General features: G+C 53.3%; 2 protein-coding genes across 2 annotated transcripts in view; one reads left to right on the plus strand and one right to left on the minus strand.

Annotated features, from left to right (window-relative positions):
• The window catches only part of CEP250 (centrosomal protein 250), a 43,065-nt gene extending 34,913 nt beyond the window's left edge, over positions 1-8,152 (minus strand). The window contains exons 1-6 of the mRNA XM_054392142.1: positions 8,051-8,152; positions 6,527-6,595; positions 4,467-4,549; positions 2,995-3,160; positions 988-1,094; positions 106-333 (exon numbers count right to left, since the gene is read on the minus strand). Coding sequence (XP_054248117.1) covers positions 106-333; positions 988-1,094; positions 2,995-3,160; positions 4,467-4,549; positions 6,527-6,595; positions 8,051-8,152 — 755 coding nt within the window. The remainder of the gene's footprint in view (positions 1-105; positions 334-987; positions 1,095-2,994; positions 3,161-4,466; positions 4,550-6,526; positions 6,596-8,050) is intronic.
• Positions 8,153-12,853: 4,701 nt separating this feature from the next.
• Positions 12,854-16,297, plus strand: GDF5 (growth differentiation factor 5). The gene is made up of 2 exons (XM_054391980.1): positions 12,854-13,487; positions 15,429-16,297. Exons 1-2 carry the CDS (start codon positions 12,854-12,856, stop codon positions 16,295-16,297), a joined length of 1,503 nt encoding a protein of 500 aa, XP_054247955.1.
• Positions 16,298-23,504: the final 7,207 nt, after the last annotated feature.

Genomic DNA, 23,504 nt, shown 5'->3' on the forward strand with positions numbered 1-23,504 from the left:
CAACCCAGCACACTGTGTGTTCCAAGTGACCACAGCCCAGGTGAGAATCCAAGCAGCAGCCACAACACTTAATGCTGTTGAGAGCAGACTTAAAACCACCTTCACCTGTCCTGAAGTTCCTTCTTCTCCAGATCCTCCTGCACTTGTAAGCACATCACTTCCTGCATCTTCTGGTTTATTTTCTGTCCCTCTTGCTGCTGTGCCTGATCCTTCAGGACAGCTCTCCCCAGAGTGACAGACTCCCAGAGCTGCAGGCCAGAGCTCAGGCGGGAGCAGTGCCCCAGGATCGATCCAGAAAGCCTCAGCTGCTCTGCCTTCAGCTCTGACAGATCTCTGCAGAAGGACAAAGGAAGAGCTGATGTTCACACCACCACCTCTGGCAGCTGCCTCACTTCTGAAGCCTGGAGAAGAGGAGGCTCAGGGGAGACCTCATTGTAGTCTACAACTACCTGAAGGGAGGTTGTAGCCAGGTGGGGGTTGGGCTCTTCTCCCAGGCAAGCAGTGACAGAAGGAGAGGACACAGATTCAAGCTGCCCCAGGGGAGGTTTGGGCTGGAGGTTAGGAAGAAATTCTTCCCAGCTAGAGAGATTGGCCCTTGGGATGTGCTGCCCAGGGAGGTGGTGGAGTCACCATCCCTGGAGGTGTTTAAAATCAGCCTGGATGAGGCACTCAGTGCCATGGGGCAGTTGATCAGATGGTGCTGGGTGCTAGGTTGGACTGGATGATCTCTGAGGTCTTTTCCAACCTGGTTGATGCTGTGAACCATCACCAAGGCCAAGTTCCTCTGCTCAGGGTCTGCACTGCTGCCGGCCCTTCAGTTTTACCTGCAAGCCAGCAGCAAAGAAACTGCTGCTGAAAATGACCTTAATGGCACTGCTTTGGGCTGTCAAAGGAGAAATCCTCTCTTTAGCCACAACTGAAGTGACTTTAAGGCTGCCATTGATTTCTTTGTGTGTGAGCAAGAGGGAAAGCTGAGCTGGTGCTCACCGGTCAGTGGCTGTCTTCATCTGCAGGAAGTGGCGGCGGAAGGTCACCACCTGGCACCAGAGGCTGAGCAGACGTTTGTGTTCACCCCTCCAATGGCTCTCATAAAGCTAAACATGCAGAGACAAGAGGAAAGGTCAATTCAGCCTCTCCTGGTACTGCACAAGTCCTCCAGGCAGGAGAGAGCACAACCAGCACCACCAGGTCTCCTTTAGTAACAATTCCACCCGGGGCGTCAAGGACTTGCTGTAGAGAGGAGATGTGCACAGGCTGGAGAGGGTCCAGAGAAGGGCCATGAGACTGGGACTGATCTAGTTGAGGATGTCCCCGCTTGCTGCAGAGGGGGTTGGGGGTCTTTGGAGGTCCCTTCTAACCCAGACCATTCTCTGATTCTGTGACTAGAAGCCATGCCATGTGAGGAAGGGCTGAGCACTGGGTTTGCTCAGCCTAGGGAAGAGAAGGCTCAGGGCAGACCTCATCACCATGGAGCAGAGCATAAAGGGAGGCTGCCAGGAGGAGGGAGACTCCCTTTTGACAAGGAGTGCCATGGACAAGACAAGAGGTGATGGGGACAAGTTACTGCTGGGGACATTCCCATGGCACTCCAGGAGAAAAGTTTCCCCATGAGCACAGTCAGACACTGGAATCATCTCCCAAGGCAAGCTGTGGAGTGCCCTGCACTGGACTCAGCTGGGCAGGGTGCTGAGCAGCTCAGTTCAACTCTGCTGTCACCTAGGAAGGTTGTGCCAGATGATCCTTGGGGTCCCTTCCCACCTGGCATTCTAGGAGCCTCCTCAATCAACCTGCCACCTGACTTCAAAGAAAGGAACATCCACACTTTTCCTGCAGCTGATCATGGATTCATCACCTCACCTTGCACAAGTGTCTAACAGCCCTGCTGGAAGAAAACAAAACCAAGCCCCTCCAGGAGCACTGACAGATTTCCTTCCAACAGGCTCTTGCTGAAGGTGGCCTGTCCTGGTATTCCGTCACCTTCTCTGCATCTGAAAGGCCTCCCAGGCCTCCACTGGAGGTTCAAGAGCTATTGGATGGAGATTTAAGAGCTATTCAAAAGTGGAGCCTTCTTGTGTGACTGCCCCACAGGGCACACCAACAGCAAGCAGCTGCCTTTCAGCCTGAGCACTGTGGTCTTCCACCAGCACTACCTGCTGCTGCTGCTCCACCTCACAGCCCTGTCTCCTGCTGCTCAATACCAACACAGAGAAGCCACTGCCCTTCAGCACAGAATGATAAAGGTTGGAAGGACATGGACCTGAGGGAGAGGGTCCAGAGGAGGCCCTAAAATGATCAGGGGGTTGGAGCAGCTCTGCTATGAGGACTGAGGAAGCTGGGGGTGTTCAGCCTGGAGAAAAGAAGGCTTCAGGGAGACCTAATAGCAGCCTGCCAGTAGCTGCAGGAGCTACAAGAAGGATGGAGAGAGACTGCTTGCAAAGGCCTGCAGGGACAGGATCAGGGGCAATGGCTTCAGACTAGAGCAGAGCAGATTTAGAATGGGTATCAGGAAGAAATTCTTCACTATGAGGGTGGTGGAACACTGGAACAGGTTGCTCAGGGAGGTGGTTGAGACTCCATCCCTGGAGATCTTCAGGGTGAGGCCCTGGGCAGCCTGATCTAGTTGGGGATGTCCCTGCTGATTGTGGGGAGGTTGGACTGGATGAGCTTTGGAGGTCCCTTCTGGCCTGGACCATTCTATGATTAGACCTCAAAGATCATCAAGTCCAACCATCAGCCCAACCCCCCCATGCCCACTGAGCCGCAGAATCAGAAAGGTTGGAACCGACCTTGCAGCTCCTCACTCTGCAGAGGATGGCAGCACAGTCTCCTCCCTCACCACAGGCTCACACTGCAAAGCTGCTTCGAGCCAACACCCAAACCCTGGTGAAGCAAAGCCCCCCCAGCCCCTGCAGCCCCAGCTTTCACACTGCCAGAAACCAACTGCACTCCCATCCCACCCTGGTGCCGTGTCCGACACCTGCAGCCTCTCCTCACCTCCCGTTCACTGCTCCACTCACTCTCCTTCAGCTCCAGCTCCTCCCTGGCCCTCATCCAATCTGCTGTCAGCTTTCCAACGTCCTCCTTGAGGGCTGAATTCACCTCCTTGGCTTCATTCAGGTGTGCCCTCAGGAGAGCATTCACTTCTGCCAGATTCTCACACCTTGGAGAGGGAGAAACAGCAAGAAAGTCACCGAACCATTCTCCCCACAGGCAGCATCCCTTGGATTTTCCAGCTCCCTTAACACTGGCTTGGTTTTCCAGCTGAGAGGCAGCAATAGTGCTTGGTAGGAACAACCAAGACCCCTCTGATGGCAAACTCACTGGTGAGGAGGCCTGCCCTGAGCCTTCAATTCCCAGCTACAATTCCAGCTTCCCCCTTCCTCTTCAGCTGTGATGATTCCCACACCTAAGATCTTTCCTCCCCTTCACGCTGCCTTTCTCTAGCATTGTCCCAAGCCCCTCACTTACTGAGCCACAGAATTTAAGGTGGAAAAAGGCTTTTAGAGGTCACCCAGATCAGCCCTCCTCTTAAAACAGAGCACACAACCCTGATGCCACACTACAGAGCAGCCTGTGAGCCTCTCTCCTTTCACTCAGTTCCCCTGGGAGTCTAGGTAGCACGGACAGGTTGCCTCTCACTTCCATGGTCTAGAATCACAGAACTGTCAGGGTTGGAAGGGACCTCAAGGCTCATCAACCCCCTGCCATGGGCAGGGACACCTCACACCACAGCAGGTTGCTCACAGCCACATCCAGCCTGGCTGCAAAAACCTCCAGGGATGAGGCTTCCACCACCTCCCTGGGCAACCTCTGCCAGGCTCTCACCACCCTCATGGGGAAGAACATCTTCCTAACATCCAATCTGAATCTCCCCACTTCCAGTTTTGCTCCATCCCCCCAGTCCTATCACTCCCTGACACCCTCAAAAGTCCCTCCACAGCTTTCTTGGAGCCCCCTTCAGATCCTGGAAGGCCACAAGAAGGTCTCCTCAGAGCCTTCTCCTCTCCAGACTGCACAACCCCAACTCTCTCAGGCTGTCTCCAGAGCAGAGCAGTTCCAGCCCTCTGCTCATCCTCATGGCCCTTCTCTGGACAACTTCCAGCACCTCCAGATCCTTCCTGGAACAGAGGCTCCAGACCTGGACCCAGAGCTCCAGGTGTGGTCTGAGCAGAGTGGAGCAGAGGGGGAGAATCCCCTCCCTGGCCCTGCTGGCCACACTTCTCCTGCTGCAGCCCAGGCTCTGCTTGGCTCTCTGGGCTGCAAGTGCTCACTGCTGGCTCCTGCTGAGCTTCTCCTCCCCCAGCACCCCCAAGGCCTTTTCTTCAGGGCTGCTCTCCAGCCAGTCCCTGCCCAGCCTATATCAGTATTTGGGATTGCCCTGACCCAGATGCAGGAACCTTGCCCTTGGTCTTGTTGAACCTCCTGAGGTTGTCATCATCCCAGACACCAAGTATGAACACTTGTACCTCTGCTGCTCCTCCTCCAAGTGATGTAAGGCTTTCTCCAGGCTGTGGTCTTCTGTGCCTTCCCACCTGTCTAGTGAGGATCCCTTAAGAAAGGAAATATTTAGTCAAACTCCTGTATTCCCTTCACCACTGCTACCATCCACTGCTTTCCCCTCCACTTCTCAAGCTTCTCAGGAGGCCACAGCTTTTTCCTGGCACAGCAGTGTCCTAACTACAGAGAGCAAGAGAGGGGAAGGTGTTGCTCAGTCTGAGTAGCTGTCCAGTGTGGCACCCTCACAGGCAGGTACCCTCAGCTCATGCCCACCAGTGCCCACCTGAAGCCAGGGAATGCCCTCCCACCCTTTGTTTCCTAGGCTGATTTTAGCTGTGAAGCAGAAAGGAAGCACAGAGCCAGCTCTGCATGCTCTCTGTGCTGAACCCCAGCATTCTCACCTCCCCAAGTGCTGTGTTCCACCCCACTCTTCCTCACAGCCAGCCATGAGGTAGTGGAGTCCTGTCCCAAGACCTAGCACACCACCTTACTCCTGCAATAAAGCACTCTGACAAAACTGAAATCCTTCTGGATGGGCTTCCCTGGACTGGCATTTCTGGCTCGATTGGATGCTCTAGGAATGGGAATTACACAAAAGGCTGAGGGGCAAACTTGCTTTAGGTGGAGCTGGCAGCTGAGCCCCACCAGCTGCTCATACAACTGCTCCCCAGTGGGGTGGGAAGGAGAAACTGGGAGCAAAATGCAAAACCCTGCAGGCTGAGGTATGGAGATTTGAATAGAATAGAAAGAAAGAAGGAAGGAGCAGCAGGAAGAATAATGCTAAGGAAGTAAAATATAAACCAGGATCTGCTTAGCCAATGCTGCCAACCCTTGCTGTCCATGTCAAAAGCCACCCCAGAAACCTTAGGCATGAGATGGAGCTCTGCATACCCCAGGGGCTGGCACACTTGGCTGTCCTGGGTGTGGCTCTTGTCAACTTCATCACAGAATCACTGAATGGTAGGGGCTGGAAGGGATCTCCAGAGATGTCCAGTCGCAGCCCCCTGCCAGAGCAGGGTCACCCAGGGCAGCTCACACAGGAACACAGCCAGGTGGGGATTGAAAGACTCCAGAGAAGGAGACTCCACAACCTCTCTGGGCGGCCTGCTCCAGGCCTCCAGCATCCTCACACCAAAGAAGTTTCTCCTCATGTTGAGGTGGAGCCTCCTGGGTTCCAGTTTGTGTCCCTTGCCCCTTGTCCTGTCCCAGGACACCACTGAACAGATCCTGGCCCCTTCTGCTTGACACCACCCTGCAGGTATTTGTCACCATTGATCAGATCTCCTCTCAGCCTTCTCCTCTCCATTCTAACCATTCCCAGGGCTCTCAGCCTTTCCTCATCACACAGATGCTCCAGTCCCTTCATCATCCTCACAGCCTCTGTTGGACCCTCTCCAGTATATTCCTATCCCTCTTGAACAGGGGAGCCCAGAACTGGACACAATATTCCAGCTGTGGTCTCACAGGGCAGAGTAGAGGGGGAGGAGAACCTCTCATGACCTGTGGCCACACTCAATGTGCCCCAGGAGACCACTTGCCCTCATTGACACATTGCTGTCCCATGGAGAACTTATTGTCCAGCAGGACTCCAAGGTCCTTGTCCATGGAGCTGCTTTCCAGCAGGTCACCTCTAATCTGTACTGGTGCATGGTGGTGTTCCAGCCCAGGACTCTACACATACTCTTGCTGAAGCTCAGGAGGTCCCCCTCAGGCCAATTCTCCAGCCTGTCCCAGGCACAACTGGATGTCAGCCACCCCTCCCAGTTCTGTGCCATCAGCAAACTGGCTTAAGGTCCACCCTGTTCCCTCATCCAGGTCCTTGTTGAGGATGTTGAACAGGACTGGATGCAGCGCTGAGCCCTGGGAACACCACTTCTTGTGAGGAAAGTTAACTCCATCCTAGCTGAACCCAAGACACTTCTTTAGACCCTCAGATAGCAAAATCTTGGATTCCTTTGTGGTGGCTGTGAGGAGCTCTCTCTTTCTCTCTAAGAGACAAACACCATGGACACTACCTTCAGTTAGCAACCCACACACTCACCCCTCCTGCTTCCAGCTGGTGCTCCAGCTCTTGACACCGAGTCTGGTACTGCAGCAACTAGAAAGAAAAACAGAAGGCAAATCAGCAAATGCAGCTTGTAACAGGCTCTGCTCCTCCTGCATTTGCTTCTCTCTAAGACTTTTACATCCCCAAGCATTTCAGTGCTGTGGAAGCAGACAGCAAGAAGTTATTATGATATAGACAAGCTTCACTTTATCTAATAGTAAAGAAATTGAGGCAGGGTTTCTTCCATACATAGTGCTACCTGCTCGGCCTAAGACCATGAGGGCAAGTAGTGATCCAAGGTTTGGGTGGGAAGGGACGTTAAAGATCATCCAGTTCCAATCCCCTGCCATGGGCAGGGACACCTCCCACCAGCACAGCTTGCTCAAGGTCTCATCCAGCCTGGCCCTGAACACCTCCAGGGAGGGCACAGCCACAGCCTCCCTGGGCAACCTGTGCCAGTCTCTCCCCACCCTCACTCTCAACAATTTCTTCCTCCTCTCCACTCTCAATCTCCCCTCTCCCAGCTCAAAGCCATTCTCCCTCATCCTGCCACTCCCAGCCCTTCTCACAAGTCCCTCCCCAGCTCTCCTGGAGCCCTTCAGGTACTGGAAGGCTGCTCTGAGGTCTCCCTGGAGCCTTCTCTTCTCCAGGCTCAACAGCCCCAACTCTCCCAGCCTGGCCCCACAGGCTCCCTCCTTCTGCAGCCCTCTGCTCATCTTATTGGCCTCCTCTGGCCCCTCTCCAGCAGCTCCAGGTCCTTCTTGTGCTGGGGGCCCCAGAGCTGGAGGCAGTGCTGCAGGTGGGGTCTGAGCAGAGCAGAGCAGAGGGGCAGAATCCCCTCCCTCTGCTTCTTTAGCTGCAGGTTATGAGACAGACTTACGCAGCCATGCCTGGCTCATGGCCACCACGAACCCCAGATCAGTATTTCGAACGGCCTTGAAGTTAGAGAAATGAGTTCTCAAAACTGCTTTTCAGTACTCAGCAAGTGAAGGCTGCTCTGCCCACAGCCCTGCTCAGCCATTCAGAGCGTGGGTGCCTGCCCAGCTGCGGAAGGCAAACACAGCCAAGCGGAGCAGGAGAAGAGCTCCAAGGACGAGCTCTCAGTACCGCCGCGACCACTGTCGGGCACTTGGCTGGGGAGGGCATCCCCTGCTCCGGTCCTCTGCCCGGGTCTGGCACCCTCCCTCTGCCAGCAGTTCCCCGGGCGAACCGGATCCGAGCGGCTGCCTCTGTCCGGGGCCGCGCAAATCCAGCCTCGCCGGCCCGAGTCCCGGGCACAGTGCTACAGCGGCCAAAGGCTCCGGAGGCTAGCAGCGGCAGGGCCAGGAGCCCAGCACGCCGGGGCCGGGCGGCTTCCGGGGCCTCCCGCACGCTCCCGCCTCGGCGCGGGGAGGGCCGCGGGTAGGAGCTCGTTGGGGCCGCACGTTCCATCCCCGGCATCTCCTCCCCACCGCCGCGGCCGGTTCCCGGGCAGTCCCCCGCGGCTGTTCCCCGCTCGCCCCCCACCTTCGACTGCAGCTTCCGCACCAGCACCGCTTGCCGGTGCTGCGCCTCCTGCGAGCTCTGCAGCCGCCGCCTCAGAGATCCCTGCCCGCCGCCCGTCGCCATGTCCCGCTCGGCAGCCGGGCCCGGCCCGCCGCCCCCGCGGCCCCGCCCCGTCGCCCTTACGGCTCCGCCCCCACGGTGCCGCCCCCACGGTGCCGCCCCCACGGTGCCGCCCCCACGGTGCCGCCCCGCCGCCGTTCCCGCCCGCCGCTAAGCAGGACCCGCAGCGGGGCAGCTTCGCGGCCTGCCGCCCCCCGGCTCCGGCAGGGTCCTGTGCGGAGCGGCTCGCCCTGACCGCCGCGGGACGGCTCGGTGGCGGCGCTGCCATTCTGGAGCCTCGTCGCCGCCGGAGAGAGGCTGTCCCGGCGGCGGTGTGGTGCAGGGGGGTGTCGGTGCCAGCCTGCCCGCCAGCAGCCGTGCCAAGCACACGGGCTGGGAAGGCTGTGCGAGGAGCCGGGTTGACAGCATGGGGCCGGGAGCACCGGGCTGTGTGAACCAAGCCACTCCGGCAGCACACACAGACTGGGCCTGGAGGAATAAGCCTGGAGCGTCTCATCCACCCCGCCGGGGATCTGACCCAGAGCCTGCTTTGGACTGAGGCCTTCCAGCCAGGCATTGAACATACCGCTGGAGTTTGAGCTTAGCCATCTCCATATCAGCCTAGGACCATAACAGGATCATAGAATCATAGCATTGTCAGGGTTGGAAGGGACCTCAAGGCTCAGCCAGTTCCAACCCCCCTGCCATGGGACACCTCACACCAGAGCAGGTTGCTCACAGCCACATCCAGCCTGGCTGCAAATCCTCTGTGTGTCTGGAAGGCAAATACTCAACTCTGGGGGCCATGGAGTGCCATGGTTTCAAGCACCTGGATAGAGAGTGCCTCAAGAGAGCCTCTTTTAAAGACAGAGAGTAGTTTGCACAGATTGCTTGGCTTTACTTTTGACCTCTTCTCCTGTCCAGCCCACTAAGGTATATTGATCTCAGGCATGGAAATGTCTGAACACACAGTTGATTGAAAACAAGGGGGCGGATTCTGCCCCTCTGCTCTGCTCTGCTCAGACCCCACCTGCAGCACGGCCTCCAGCTCTGGGGCCCCCAGCACAAGAAGGACCTGGAGCTGCTGGAGAGGCTCCAGAGGAGGCCACAGAGATGATCAGAGGCTGCAGAACCTCCCCTGTGGGGCCAGGCTGGGAGAGTTGGGGCTGTTGAGCCTGGAGAAGAGAAGGCTCCAGGGAGACCTCAGAGCAGCCTTCCAGTACCTGAAGGGCTCCAGGAGAGCTGGGGAGGGACTTGTGACAAGGGCTGAGAGTGGCAGGATGAGGGAGAATGGCTTTGAGCTGGGAGAGGGGAGATTGAGAGTGGAGAGGAGGAAGAGATTGTTGAGTGAGGGTGGGGAGAGACTGGCACAGGTTGCCCAGGGAGGCTGTGGCTGTGCCCTCCCTGGAGGTGTTCAGGGCCAGGCTGGATGAGGCCCTGAGCAAGCTGTGCTGGTGGGAGGTGTCCCTGCCCATGGCAGGTGGTTGGAACTGGATGAGCTTTGAGGCTCCTTCCAACCCAACCCATTCTAGGCTTCTATGATTGTGATTAATCTGATTTTCTAAGAGGTCCATGTCATCACATTTTCTTACCTCCTGCTCTTTATGTCCATCTCTTAAACCATTTGTAAATCTGTTCACAAATCTCAACCAAGTTTGATTGAGCAACAGATCTCTTAAAGATGTTAAATTCTTACTGGAAGCTGGATAGGATAATTGGGCACTCAGCATTTAGCTGCTGTTGTGGCCTCCTGGCAAGCTCATCAACACCCTACAGCCAGGCAGGGCACATGGCCTCCTGCCCAGCAGGGATGTGGGCAACAGAGGAAGGCTAACAGGACTGCAAGGTTGGGAGGACTGTGGGGATGGCATGGAGTGACTGCTGGGGAATGGGTTCAGCAGTAGCTCAGTGAAAATTGCTTTCTTTGGGTGGGGGACATCAAAATCAAAGCTGACATCAGAGGAAGGACCATTAGGTGAAAAGCAGGAGGGTGGGGGGTTGGATCTGCTCTGACATCAAAGGACCATTAGGTGAAAAGCAGGAGGGTGGAGGTTTGGATCTGCTCTGACATCAGAGGAAGGACCATAAGGTGAAAAGCAGGAGGGTGGGGGCTTGGATCTGCTCTGACATCAGAGGAAGGACCATAAGGTGAAAAGCAGGAGGGTGGGGGCTTGGATCTGCTCTGACATCAGAGGAAGGACCATAAGGTGAAAAGCAGGAGGGTGGGGGCTTGGATCTGCTCTGACATCAGAGGACCATTAGGTGAAAAGCAGGAGGGTGGAGGTTTGGCTCTGCTTTCTTCAGTTCCCCCATCCAAACTAGGTAAAGCTCCTTTACACCAAAACAGGGTAGAGCTCCTCGTGTAGAAAGGACCTGAGGTGGCTATTTGTGAGCCCAGCTTGGTGTTTCTGATACTCATCATCGTGGGAAACGCTGCAGCACACACGGATCGAGCTAAAAACTCTGCTGTTTTTTCCCTTTTCTTCTTGCCTCAGAAATAAAAATAAGTGAGGGAGGAGGCCTGGGCTTAGTGTCAGTACAAGATGAGAGAAGGCTGCCATTAATCCCTCCTCAGCTCAGCCCAGTGCCTCATTTCCCGGAGGCTCCTTCAGAACAACACCGGTTCTTGTCTGCAGCTTATGAAAGCCACACTTTCTGCAGGCTGCTTTGGAGGGCTGCGAGCAGCAGGGCAGCCCCGACACGTAAATCACAGCGGGCCCGAGCTGCCAGCCTGCTCCTGGCCCTGCTGCTAGGCGGCTCTTGAAAAATTCTTGAAAATCTCATTCGCAAACAAAGGCTGGCGTTCAGCAGTCTCCGGAGTTTTCGGGGTGTTTGCGGCTCCCCCGGTGTCTTCGGCTGGAGTTTGAGGAGGAGGAGGATGCTGCCTGCAGGGTGCACTGCTGCCCCGCACCGCCGCCCTGCAAGCGTGGACTCAGAGAGTGCGAGGGGTTGGAATGGGACCTGTAGAGATCATCCAGTCCAAGTCCCCTGCCACAGCAGCAGCATCACCCAGGGCAGGTCACACAGGAACACGTCCAGACGGGGCTTGAAAGTCTCCAGAGAAGGAGATTCCACAACATCTGTGTGCAGCCTGCTCCAGGGCTCCAGCACCCTCACACCAAAGTTTTTCCTTTCCTTTCCCCACCCACAGGAGCTTCTCCAGCTGGGCTTACACGGATTGATTTTTTTTTTTTCCAATCACAGCAATAAATACACAAAATGACCCTGATTGCAGGCATGGCTGTGCCATGCTTGTGACAAATGGAACTGTGCCCCTGCTCAGTGCCTGCTTTACCAGCTCAGCTCTTCAGTCCCTGGAGGACAAAGTGAAGCTGCTGGGAAAACACCTCAGTGATCCACTGGAGGCTGTCCCTGCCCATGGCAGGGGGGGCTGGAAGTAGATGATCCTTGGGGTCCCTTCCAGCCCTGACAATTCTGTGTAATTCTAGTTCAAATATTTTAATAGCATCCAGTGACTGGAGGACAGCTCTGAGGCATCACTCTCGCAGTCACAGGGTCACAGGAACACAGATCACAGGAAAACAGGAACACATCACAGGAGCACGGATCACAGGATCACAGGAATACAGGAACAGAGATCACAGGAACACAGGATCACAGGAACACAGATCGCAGGATCACAGTAACACAGGATCACAGATCACAGGATCATAGGAACAGATCACAGGAACACAGATCACAGGATCACAGGAATACAGGATCACAGTAACACAGGATCACAGGAACATAGATCACAGGAACACAGATCACAGGATGTTAGGGGTTGAAAGGGACCTCTGGAGATCTTCCAGTCCACCCCCCCTTCCAGAGCAGGACCACGGAATCCAGCACAGTTCACACAGGAACACATCCAGACAGGGTCTGAAAGTCTGTCCCATTTAAAGGTGAAGTTTGTGGAAGGCTGAGGTAGAGGTCGTGCTGCCACTTTGCAAAGGCATCCTCTGGAGCTGGGAGCCTGTGGAACTGTTTCACACGAGGGGCAGGGTATGACTCATGCTAATGAAAAGAGTAAAGAAGATTATTTTTTTTTCTTCAATGTTATTATTATTATTATTATTATTTTATTTCAGAAATATATCGCAGTTAAATGAGCTTAGACAGCATGACATCAGAGAGTCATTAAATGGGTTTGTTGGAATTCCGTTTCCAATTCCTTGAGTTCAGGTTTGTTAAAAAAAAAGAAAAAAAAAAAAAGAGAGAGAGAGATTTCTGAGCACCTGCAGGTCTCCGTGTGTGTGAAATATTTTCACTGGAAAGGATTCAAAACTTTAAAAAAAAAAAAAAACCCAAGCCCTTTTAACACAGAGGCAGCATTACGCCATTCTTCCTTCTTGGAAAAAAAAAACACACCACCACCAAAAACCAACCCACACCAACCCTTTGGATTTAAACAGGACTCCTTCAAGTGTTCAGGCAGTTTCCCAGAAGAAAACGAGGTGGTAAAACTTTTCTCTTTTCAAGAACTGAAGTTCCTTCTAGCTGCAAAGCGGAGTCAAGGGGGAGTTTGTGTCTTGAGTACAGGAGCAGCGTTTCCACTATGGGACTGGATACAAATACTGAACAAGGTTTGAAATGGTTTAATCTCAGACAGCGAAAACCCTTTCTGCTGACTTTGTTTTTCATCCGCTTTCATGTTTTCTTCTGCCAAACTGGAGGAACCTTTCCTGATTTTTTCTTCAGTGGCATTCAGAGGAAGACCAGAGGATGAAAATCCTGCGTTTTCTCACTTTACTGCTTTGGCATTTGACTTGGCTGCCTCTGGATCTAGTTCCTGGAGCACTGAGCAGTTCTGAAGCAGGCCAGAGTAACCCAGGGTCTAAACGAGCCTTTCTGAAAGCAGAAGGGAAGGAGCGGAACCCCTCGGCGCGGGCAAGCCCACCGAGGACTGCGAGCCATGGATACAGTGCTGGCCCCTCCAAGGCCAGGGCTAAAAGCAGCGCTGCTCAGGCTGGAGCTCCGCTGGCCAAGAACGAGGAATCCAAGAAGGTTCTCCCCAGAGCAGCGGCTGCAGAGGGCAAGGGAGGCCATGTGCCCAGCAGACCTACTGGAGTGAGGACAGTGACTCCCAAAGTTCAGCACCTGGGCAGCAAGGTGGCTGTGAAAAAACCCGGGGCGAGCGCTGCTGATGCTGATTCTCTCAAAGGCAAAAAGGCTAAGGAGCCTGGAAGCCAGAGGGAGAGCAAGGAAGCTTTCAGACACCCCCCTATAACCCCACATGAGTACATGCTCTCCTTGTACAGGACTCTCTCGGATGCTGAAAGAAAAGGTGTTAATGGGAGTGTAAAACTGGAGGCTGGGCTTGCCAATACCATTACCAGCTTCATAGACAAAGGACAAGGTAAGAAAGCAGCTCCTGTGTCTCTGTGTCTGTGACGGGGCTGGGGGTGGACAGGGAGAGATGTTTGAGTCTGTTTATGCAGTACAGAAATTAACCTGACTTGGTTAAAGCTCTTTTTTTTTTTAATCTAAGTGAAGCTGTAGGCTCCTGCTGCAGATGTTGTGCTCCTTGCCTTAGCTCCAGATGGGTTGTGTGGCAGCCAAGCAAAATGCAGAAAGTATTTTGGATGCACGTTGTTGAAAGTCAGCCTCTGCCTGCTTGGGTGTCTAAAAAAAAAATCTCTTACATGTGGGTCTTGGTTTCTTTCAATAACTGGCTCCTGCAAACTGCTAACAGGAGATTTTATTGGAGAAGGTATCTAAACCCCTGAGTTTAAGCATCAAAGTGTCATGCTGATCTAGTCAAGGTAGGACTGTGAGGAGCTACCCTGGCATTAGAGCATAGGGTGGCTGTATGTGTGCTAGCTCAAAGCTCATGCCTTCAGGGACCACCAAATCCTTCATCCACAGAAGCCCCACAGCTAAGCCCCCAGCCTAACAAAAGTAATAACTTCTGGGTTCAACGTTCTGGTTCTGAACCTTTTGGGGAAATTGTACTGGTGTCTGCTTTCACACAAGGAAGAACCAGGCTCCCAAAGAATAGGGTTCACCTTCCCACTCTCATGTTGCTTCCAGCAATGTTAGAATCATGGAATCATAGAGTGGTAGGGGTCAGAAGGGTCCTCTGGAGATCATGGTGTTAGGAGGAGTTTTGTCAGGTACTTAAAGAAGCAACAGAGGCTACAGGTGATAAGGTAATCATAGAATGGCTTGGGTTGGAAGGGACCTTTCAAGGTTGTCTAGTCCAGCCCTCCTCCCTGTAGTAAGCAGGGACATGTTCATAGAACCGTAGAATTGTCAGGGTTGGAAGGGACCTCAAGGCTCAGCCAGCTCCAACCCCCCTGCCAAGGGCAGGGACACCTCACACCACAGCAGGTTGCTCACAGCCACATCCAGCCTGGCTGCAAAAACCTTCAGGGATGAGGCTTCCACCACCTCCCTGGGCAACCTCTGCCAGTCTCTCACCACCCTCCTGGGGAAGAACTTCTTCCTGACATCCAATCTGAATCTCCCCACTTCTAGTTTTGCTCCATCCCCCCCCAGTCCTATCACTACACAGCTTTCTTGTAGCCTTCCAACTAGATCAGGTCACTCAGAGCCCCATCCCATCTGACCTTGTTTTCAGTGGTGAGGGACCAGTGAGCCAGGGCTGGATTTGTCTGCCATTTGCTTATGAATAGCTTGGCTTCTGGGAAGGGATGCTCCACTGCTCAGAAGTGCTGCATTCGTGTTCTCAGCTCCCCACTGGAAGGCATTGTTCATGTCATGTGGCTGGAACACCCTTGGTAGTGCTGCTCATGAGCTCAACCAAACAAATGTATCTGCAGGTCACAGGCAGGTGAGCTTCCCCCATCAGTTTGGAACAGCTGTGGATCTTGTGAACAACTCTCCTTGTCCGGCAGTTCCTGCAGGATCTTTGTTTTAAAGGACTAATTCACTACTGCATCATCCCAGGGTGCTTCTGTCTGCAGCCAGCGTGAGGCCTGGGCACCACCGAAGCTCTGTTTTGGTAATTTGGGTAGGATGTAAGTGGTGAAGAAGCCCTGAGAAAGGACTGGGTTCCAACTGGCTGATTGCTTCTTTGGAGGCAGAAAAAGCCCCAGGAGGGAAAGAAAGGAGACTTCTAGGAGGCCAGCTTGGAAACTCATCCCATGCTGAGTCACTGAGTTCTCCTGTGCCCTTTGCACAGATCCCTTAGACACAAATTGCTCTTTCTCTGAGGTGGGCTAATGAAGGAAACTTTGCAGCTTGTTGAGCAAACTCCAGGAAACCTCTTCAGGATGACAGAAGTGCTGTTGCTCTGTGCCTGCTGCACAGTTAACAATGTCTCTGCTTTCTTTAGATGAGCGGGCGCCGGCGATAAGGAAACAAAAGTACATCTTCGACATCAGTGCCCTGGAAAAAGATGGCTTGCTGGGAGCAGAGCTTCGGATCCTGAGGAAAAAGCCTTCTGACACCTGGAAGCCTCACTCTGCTGGGAGAACCTCTCAGGTGAAACTGTTCAGTTGCTCCACAAACAGACAAGCAGCGACGCTGCTGGACTCTCGTACCGTCAGCATCACAGACACACCCAAATGGGAGGTGTTTGACATCTGGAAGCTTTTCAGGAACTTTAAGAACTTGGTTAACCTCTGCTTCGAGCTGGAAACCCTGGAGAGGGGGAGAGCTGTGGATCTGAGAAGCGTGGGGTTTAACAGGACGGGCAGGCAGGTGAATGAGAAGGCTCTCTTCTTGGTGTTTGGGAGGACCAAAAAAAGAGACTTGTTCTTCAACGAGATCAAAGCCAGGTCTGGGCAGGATGACAAAACTGTGTATGAGTACCTGTTCAACCAGAGGAGGAAGAGGAGAGCTCCTCTAGCTACACGGCAAGGGAAGAGGCCCACTAAGAACCTGAAGGCAAGGTGCAGCAGAAAAACCCTTCATGTCAACTTTAAGGACATGGGCTGGGATGATTGGATCATAGCTCCCCTGGAGTATGAAGCCTACCACTGCGAGGGGCTCTGCGAATTCCCGCTCCGGTCCCACCTGGAGCCCACCAATCACGCAGTGATCCAGACCCTGATGAACTCCATGGACCCAGAGTCCACCCCCCCAACCTGCTGCGTGCCAACCAGGCTGAGTCCCATCAGCATTCTTTTCATTGACTCTGCAAACAATGTGGTCTACAAGCAGTATGAGGACATGGTGGTGGAGTCCTGTGGGTGTAGGTAGCGAAACGGCTGCCGCTGTGGATGTGTCCTGAAAGGCCACCTGAGGTGTTGAGCATGACCTCTCCTGACACAAGGTTCATTACATTTCATCTCTCTGGGTGACTGTGGTTACAAGGGTGCAGCAATAAATCCAGAGCCTCTCTCTGTTCTGTCCTTCTCGGGCATATTGCAGGAGCACTTGGATGCTGACATGCAGCTAGCTAGAAGGCCCTGTGCTGGTGACTTAAGACTGGCTCTAGCCGAAGTCCGTGCTAGAAGAGGTTCTGTCTCCACACCTCCAGATCACCTGCTCTGAGTGTGGAGGCAGTGGGTAAGGGTAGTATCTGTGAGCTCTGGATATGACCTCTTTGGTCCTTTGAATGATGTTCTTGAGACTGAACTGTGATGTCTCAATCCCACCTTCTTTGCCCATTAAGAAACGTCAGCTGAGAGTCCTGACGTGTAAAGGGAAGGTTGTGTGCTGGTGAGCTGCCACCTTGGTGTAAATAGTTACACTCTAGTAGGATTTCTTTCTGATTAGCTCTTGACCCTAGGCATGTATCAAAAAAAGGAGTCATTAAATAGAATATGTTGATTTAGTTTGAAGTTTTCCATGAAGATAGATGGTGCAGGAGCTGTTTGCTTCCATGTATGTTTTCCTCCAAGCTCCATCTCTTTCCTTAAGTACCCACCTGTCCATTATTATGTAGCAAGATATATTACTCTGTATAAGGTCCCAAGCTGTCCTCCAATGCTCATGGTAAAAGTGTTCAATGATGGCACAAGATGTAATAAATTATTGACACAGTGCTGCCTTGTGTCCAACTCTGCATCGTTTCAATGCCATTCAGGAACTGGGTTTGATGGTTTTGTACAAGTACAAGTGAGAGGGACATTTCAGGACTGGGTTTGATGGTTTTGTACAACAAGTACAAGTGAGCGGGACATTTCAGGACTGGAAAATATCTCCTACAGAGAGAGACTGAGAGCCCTGGGGCTGTTCAGTCTGGAGAGGAGAAGGCTGAGAGGTGATCTGATCAATGTCTACAAGTATCTGAGGGGTGGGTGTCAAGATGAAGGTGCCAGCCTCTGTTTGGTGGTGCCCAGAGACAGGACAACAGGTGCAAGCTGGAACCCAGGAGGTGCTACCTCAACATGAGGAGAAACTTCTTTACTGTGAAGGCACTGGAGCCCTGGAGCAGGCTGCCCAGAAAGGTTGTGGAGTCTCCTTCTCTGGACACTTTCAAACGCCATCTGGGTGTGTTTCTGTGTGCCCTGCCCTGGGTGATGCTGTTCTGGCAGAGGGCTTGGACTGGATGGTGTCTGTATGTCCCTTCCAGCCCCTACCATTCTGTGGTTCTGTGAATACCACTGGTGTGCAAAACATGTCCATGGATCTGCCTGCCTCTGCTGTCACGAAGAGAAACTGGGAAGAAAGCTCTGAAAGCATGGCATGTTTTGATCTGGTGGGGTATGGCACTACCACTTGATGTGCCTGAGGCAGAACTGAGTTATGCAGGTGATTGCCAAAGAGCTCTTGTGCCCTGGCATTCCTCTCCCCAAGGGCTATGTGCTTGCATTGTCATTAGAAATTTACTATGGGACTACAGAGTTGTAAAATCATAGAATGGGCTGGAAGGGATCTCCAAAGCTCCTCCAGTCCAACCCCCCTGCACTCAGCAGGGACATCCTCCACTAGATCAGGTTGCCCAGAGCCCTGTCCAGCCTCACCTTGAAGATCTCCAGGGATGGGGCCACAATCTGTTCCAGTGCTCCACCACCCTCATGGTAGGAACGTACTCTGTGTGTGTTTCCACCTACAAAACAAGGTACCAGACATCCAGCTGGGGGTGGATCAGAAAGGCTGTGAGAAGCGTCAGGAATTATTGCAGCAGCTCAGCAACAGTATAAAACATAAATGCTACAGGCTGGTATTTTTTTAGCCCAGTTTAAACCATTCAAATTAGATCTGAAGTCTCGTCTGCACAGCATCACTGCTGTGGGTAGTGGCAGGCAGCTGAATACAGCCTCTGAGGTCCTCCTGGTCAGGATCCCAGACTCTAGGTGACACTAGTGACAAACCATCCCCAATTTCTCGTCAGTAGCCATAGAGAAAGAGTGGCAAGAAGCTCTACCCTTCCTCCTGCACTGCCTGAGCCTTTCACCAGCTAAAACCCTGGTGAATGGACTTGCTGCCAGAGACATGGGGCTCCCCTCTGCAGGCAGACCCCTTGGGTACCATAACCTACAGCATGGTGACACAGTCTGAGGAGCTCTCCTATGTGTGACCTCTTTGTGAGAGCTTAGAGCTGAGATTCCTACCTGCAGGAGCTGATGCTGCTTGGTGCAGGCCATGTGATAAACCAAGGTGGGCAGAAGGCTGTGCTTGAGGGCCAAGCACTAGCTAGCACTTAACAGGCATGCAGAGTGATGAGCACTTGCAGCTTCTTCATGTGCATGAGGAAAACTGGGATCTCACAGATCTCCTTTGTGGGTCAGAGCTGTTCCCAGGGCTCCTCTGGCTCCCTTCTGGACTCTCAGTGCTTGCAACTCCCAGGCCTTTGCTTCCTCGTCCTGATAGAGTCTTGGGCCAGCACCAACAGTTACTGTCCCATGCACTAACTGCTTAGCACCATCCAGCCTCATGGGATTTTCATAGCAAGGAGGAGTTTTTCATTGTTCATTGTTCACCACAATCTTCTTTAGAGGTGATTTGGATTCTTTAGATATGACAGAGATCTCTGGAGAGAGTCCAATGGTGGCTACGAGGATGATGAAGGGACTGGAACATGTGTGATGAGGAAAGGCTGAGAGCCCTGGGAATGGTTAGAATGGAGGAGAGCAGCCTGAGAGGAGATCTGATCAATGGTGACAAATACCTGCAGGGTGGTGTCAAGCAGAAGGGGCCAGGATCTGTTCAGTGGTGTCCTGGGACAGGACAAGGGGCAAGGGACACAACCTGGAACCCAGGAGGTTCCACCTCAACATGAGGAGAAACTTCTTTGGTGTGAGGGTGCTGGAGGCCTGGAGCAGGATGCCCAGAGAGGTTGTGGAGTCTCCTTCTCTGGATAGTTTCAATCCCCACCTGGCTGTGTTCCTGTGTGAGCTGCCCTGGGTGAGCCTGCTCTGGCTGGGACTGGATGATCTGCAGAGGTCCCTTCCAGCCCCACCATTCTCTGATTCTATGAGAACAGAAACAAGTCACTTCCCACAGTCAGTGGGTGGTGGCCATTGTGTTCACTAGCACTGAGAAGCACAAAAGCACTGCCCAGGTGGCCTTTGGTCAACCCTCTTTCCTCTATGGAAACAGAGGTTTAGAGACAGGGGACAGCCTGGGGCTGACACCCAGCAAAGAAACAGGAGTCTGGCACTGCCTTCTTTAGCCTTAAAGCCACTGCCCCTCATGCTGCTACCACAAGCCCTTGTGAAAACTCTCTCCCCAGCTTTCTTGGAGACCACATTTAAAGAAAGAAGGAAAGAAGCAGCTTTTCACAGGACAGAACTGTCAGGGTTGGAAGGGACCTCAAGGCTCAGCCAGCTCCAACCCCCCTGCCATGGGCAGGGACACCTCACACCACAGCAGGTTGCTCACAGCCACATCCAGCCTGGCTGCAAAAACCTCCAGGGATGAGGCTTCCACCACCTCCCTGGGCAGCCTCTGCCAGTGTCTCACCACCCTCATGGGGAACAACTTCTTCCTAAGGTCTAATGTAAATCTCCCCTTCTCTAGCTAGGATCCATTCCCCTTAGCTCCACTACCCAATACCCTCAAAAGTTCCTCCCCAGCTTTCTTGTAGCCCACTTCAGATAATGGAATGCCAAAAGAAGGTCTCCTAGGAGCCTTCTCCAGACTGCACAACCCCAACTCTTTGAGTCTGTCCTCACAGGAGAGTAGCTCCAGCCCTCTGCTCATCCTCATGTCCTGGAGCCAAGTGAAATCAGGGTTTCTGCTGCATGGTCCTTGCAGAATCACAGAATCACATAATGCCAGGGGTTGGAAGGGACCTCCAAAGCTCATCTAGTCCAACCCCCTGCCAGAGCAGGGTCACCTACAGCAGATCACACAGGAACACATCCAGTTGGGTCTTGATTATCTCCACAGAAAGAGACTCCACAACCGCCCTGGGCAGCCTGTTCCAGGTCATTATGGTATGTGCAAGGACATCTCCCCCCCTCCCCCCCCCCAAAGTGCCTGCTGCTGCCTTCTTCCCATGGGTGACTTGCTGTGAGCGACTGGATGGGAGAAAGGCAGAGAAACCTGAGCTGGAAAGCCAGAGAGGTGAAAAGTTCAGCTTTCCACCTTTGTGATGGCAGCTTTCTCCCTCTCTCTCTCTCGCTGAGAATGCCTCACTTGTATTTACTTTCGAGGGTCATTATCTGTCCCCGGAGAGCCTTTTGTGAAGGGCCACATTTCAAACGGGCAGCAGGGCTGCGAGGCAGGTAGGGGGCGGGAGGAGCTGGGTGTTGTGTTTGGCTGCAAGGCTGGGGGGCTGAGCCGGAGGAGGCAAACACACCAGCATGCCATGGCAAACAATGCGCTGCCCATTAGTGCCGGAGCCTGTGCTGGAACTCCACGGACACTTTTACCATGGTTATGTCATTTCCTGTGTAAAAGGTGCTTGTTTGTACAGCAGCCATATGAAAGAGGCAGCAGCCTGCTCTGTGGGCTATTTGAAGCTGACTTTAAGCAACATTAAAAACCCCCTGACCCTTGTATAATAAAAGGTGTTAAAAGACACTGCTTTTAATGACATCTTAGCCAAGACTAATAAGAACCTAGAAAGCAAACAATGATTTTTTTTTTCTTTCTTTTTTCTTTTTTTTTAACTCCATAGTCCTCACAGAGTCACAGAAACATTCAGGCTGGAAAAGAGCCTCAGGATCACCAAGTCCAACCCCTGACCCTACTCTGCAAGGGTCACCCCTGAACCATAGCCCCAAGCACCACATCCAAACCACCTTGAAACACCTCCAGGCTTGGGGACTCCAGCACCTCCCTGGGCAGCCTGTGCCAGTGTCTGACCAGTCCTGATGTGAAATAACTTTTCCTGCTGTCCAGCCTAAGCCTCCCCTGCTGCAGCTTGAGGCCATTCCCTCTTGTTCTATCACTAATGACCTGGGAGAAGAGACCAGCAGCAACCTCTCCACAACCTCCTTTCAGGGAGCTGTAGAGAGTGATGAAGTCTCCCCTCCTCCTCCTCTTCACACTAACCATCCCCAGCTCCTTCAGTTGCTCTTCATCAGATTTCTTCTCCAGGCCCTTCACAGCTTCCTTGCCCTCCTCTGCCCTGGCTCCAGCACCTCCACATCTCTCTTGGATTGAGATGCCCAACACTGGACACAACACTCAAGGTGTGGCCTCACCAGTGCCCAGCACAGGAGGACAATCCCCTCCCTGCTCCTGCTCCTGGGCAGCACATTCCAATGCCTGACCACTCTTGCTGGGAAAAAAATCTTCCTGCTGTCCACTCTAAACCTGCCCAGTGGCAGCTTGAGACCATTCCCTCTTGGTCTATCACTAATGACCTGTGAGAAGAGACCAGCACCAACCACTCCACAACCTCCTTTCAGTAGTCCTGCTGGATCCTGGGGTTGTTTTATGGCTTTACTGCTGCTGTTGGGCACTAAAATGAGGTTTGAAATGAAAATTACATTCAGATTTCATTGTGTCTCAAAAAATATTAACAAACAAGGAAATTTCATCTTTTTTTTTTTCTTTTTTCTTTTCCTAAAAATGCCCCAAGTCCCTCTGCTTTGCTGAGGGCTCACAATAGCTCGCTTTTATTCTGCCACTCTGAGTTCACAGAATCACACAGAACTGTCAGGGTTGGAAGGAACCTCAAGGCTCAGCCAGCTCCAACCCCCTGCCATGGGCAGGGACACCTCACACCACAGCAGGTTGCTCACAGCCACATCCAGCCTGGCTGCAAAACCCTCCAGGGATGAGGCTTCCACCACCTCCCTGGGCAACCTCTGCCAGGCTCTCACCACCCTCATCGGGAAGAACTTCCTAACATCCAATCTGGATTTCCACACTTGTAGTTTTCTTCCATCCCCCCCGAGTCCTATCACTCCTTGACACCCTCAAATGTCCCTCCCCAGCTCTCTTGTAGCCCCCTTCAGATACTGGAGTTCACTGGTATTGCATGGTTGGGGGGGGACACACACCCAGAGTGCTGCTGCCATGGTCCCATCACCATCCAGCAAGAAGCTGAGGGTGCTGGTCAGCAGTGGGGAGATTGGGCCCAATCTGGAGCTATTTGGGTTTCACAGAATCACAGAATCACATTCAGGCTGGAAAAGAGCCTCAGGATCACTAAGTCCAGCTGAAACCCCTGCTCTACAAGGGTCACCCCTGAACCATATCCCCAAGCACCACATCCAAATGACCATCAAACACACCCAGGGCTGGTGCCTCAACCACCTCCCTGGGCAGCCCAACAAGACATTGGTGCCAAGCAAGACACTGGGAAGCAGAGGAGGATTTATTCCCACCCTGGGGTGAGGGGGGGGCGAGGGGGCAAGTCCTGATGAGCTGCTCAGGGAGGAAAGGAAAAAGTCCCACACCGGATGTGGCCCCTGGTGTTGGGAGGTGCTGGGTGCTGTTCATGGAGGGTGGGTGGAGTTGGGGCAGCTTTGGGGTGCATTTTGGTGGGAGTGGAGGGATGCTGGGCACTGGGCTGTGGGCACTGGGGACTGGCTGTGCTGAGTGCCAGCGTGGGAAGCATCACTGGGGGTGTTTCAGAACTGGATTCATCTTTCTGCAATGGTTTGGCTCCTGAAGTCATTCCAATGCATTCAGTTCTCCCCTAGGGCACTTTGCACGGCACAGCTATCAAGAAAAAAAGTGGCTCTGTTAATAACAACAGGGAGTAATTGGCTGAGCCTCTGCTAAGGGACAGAAAGTGCTCTTTGCACTGGTTTTCCACTAAGTCTCTTTGCTCTAATGCCTTGTGCCAAGCTTTGCCATCCAGGCATCCAGGCTGAGCAGACTCTGCCCATTGTACTTCCAGAGAAATGCCATTAATCAGAGACTCATGGAATGGGTTGGGTTGGAAGGGACCTCAAAGCTCATCCAGCTCCAACCACCTGCCATGGGCAGGGACACCTCCCACCAGCACAGCTTGCTCAAGGCCTCATCCAGCCTGGCCCTGAACACATCTAGGGAGGGCACAGCCACAGCCTCCCTGGGCAACCTGTGCCAGTCTCTCCCCACCATCAATCTCAAG

This window comes from Indicator indicator, chromosome 24, assembly GCF_027791375.1.
Source record: "Indicator indicator isolate 239-I01 chromosome 24, UM_Iind_1.1, whole genome shotgun sequence".
NCBI lineage: Eukaryota > Metazoa > Chordata > Aves > Piciformes > Indicatoridae > Indicator > Indicator indicator.